Source organism: Acanthisitta chloris, unplaced genomic scaffold (assembly GCF_000695815.1).
Source record: "Acanthisitta chloris isolate BGI_N310 unplaced genomic scaffold, ASM69581v1 scaffold3135, whole genome shotgun sequence".
In the NCBI taxonomy this organism is placed as follows: Eukaryota; Metazoa; Chordata; class Aves; order Passeriformes; family Acanthisittidae; genus Acanthisitta; species Acanthisitta chloris.
Window position 1 is genome coordinate 1 of NW_008675179.1, and position 1366 is coordinate 1366.

At 50.3% G+C, this 1366-nt stretch overlaps 1 protein-coding gene across 2 annotated transcripts in view; it reads left to right on the forward strand.

The window, feature by feature from the left end:
* The first annotated feature begins 15 nt into the window (after positions 1-15).
* HEBP1 (heme binding protein 1) overlaps positions 16-1366 on the forward strand; it is a 3649-nt gene continuing 2298 nt past the window's right edge. Inside the window, exons 1-2 of one of the 2 annotated variants that reach the window (XM_009075615.1) lie at positions 16-138; positions 254-399. In XM_009075615.1, coding sequence (XP_009073863.1) covers positions 61-138; positions 254-399 — 224 coding nt within the window. In that variant the 5' untranslated portion in view covers positions 16-60. The remainder of the gene's footprint in view (positions 139-253; positions 400-1366) is intronic. The other variant, XM_009075614.1, reaches the window with a different exon arrangement.

Below are 1366 nucleotides of genomic sequence, written 5' to 3' on the forward strand. Positions count from 1 at the left end.
AGCGGGGCCGACCCGAGCCGGACGGGGCAGAGCCGAGCGGGACGCGAGCCGAGCAGCACCATGCTGGGCATGATCAAGAACTCCCTGCTGAGCACGGTAGAGGCATGGCCCAACCGCGTGCTGAGCAAGGGGGAGAAGGTCTGTAGCGGGGCGCGCGGACCGCGGCGGCGGATAATGCGCTGTGCGGAGGAACGCGGGTGTCCGTGCGGCGCCTTCCGCCCGGCAGCGTCTACATCCCTGTGTCCTTCCTCAGGAGCAGGTCAGCTACGAGGAGAGGGAGTGCGAGGGCGGGCGGTTTGCGGCGGGGGAGGTGGTGGGAAAGCCGTTCGACGAAGCCTCGAAGGAAGGGGCAGTCAAGCTCCTCAAGTACGTCGGAGGAAGCAACGATAAGGGTGAGAGATGCTGCCTGTCCCTTGGGGCTTGGCAGATGTTTGTGGTTGAGGCTTGGTGAAAGCAGGATGGATGGAAGCAATGGCAGTGTGGCTCCACCACACTTGTGGATCTAAGCACTAGGATGAGGATGGCCCCTCACTGGGAAAAATAAACTTGCCACAGGTTAAATCATGCCCAGTCAACTCATGCTATGAGTCCACTCATAACCCATTTCTGTTTTAGGTTAACATCTCAAAAATTACCTGTTTAAGCAGAAATGGGTTACCTTGGAGCTGGAATACTATGAGGACAGGCAGACATATCTATCACAGCTCCCTGGGTGAACAGTAGCTGATGAAATCAAGGGTTTTTGGGGCACTTTGGTTCTATGATATGCCCTGGTAGGCAGTGAAATAACTGTTATGACCTTGATATTTTAGCATATATTCTGGCTATTTTTATTCATGAAAGGGTAGTGAACAATGAGCTTGCTTTTTAATGGTATTTTGCTATGTTTTATAACAGTTCATTGAGGTGATGGCTTCTAATTCTCAGTTTTTAAAAGTATATGCATTGGTAATTGTTCATAGCCAGAGGAGAAGACTACAGAGTGGTTCTGAGACATATACATGTGCTCACACACCTTTCTACAGCATCTGGTAGAGGGACTGGTATAGTCTCTGTGGGAGTAGGAGCTGGATGCAGTGGGGAATGGCATTTACAGCAGCATGTTTTGGACAGGTGGTGATTGCTGTTGCTGTAGTAGAATGGGTGCCTTCTATAACATATGACACAGACACAGATATGGTATCAAAGAAAAATAAATGAGAAAGATGGCTTGATCTCAGCTGGTGTTGTGGCTGCATGATCCTGAGGTTTGGAGGTTCCTCACTGCTGCAAGAAGCATGAAGAAATACGGTCTTCAGTGCCATGTAGTACCTCTTGGCAGTAATGAGTGGGGAAAAAACTATGATGTTCCTGGAGTGTGGACAGC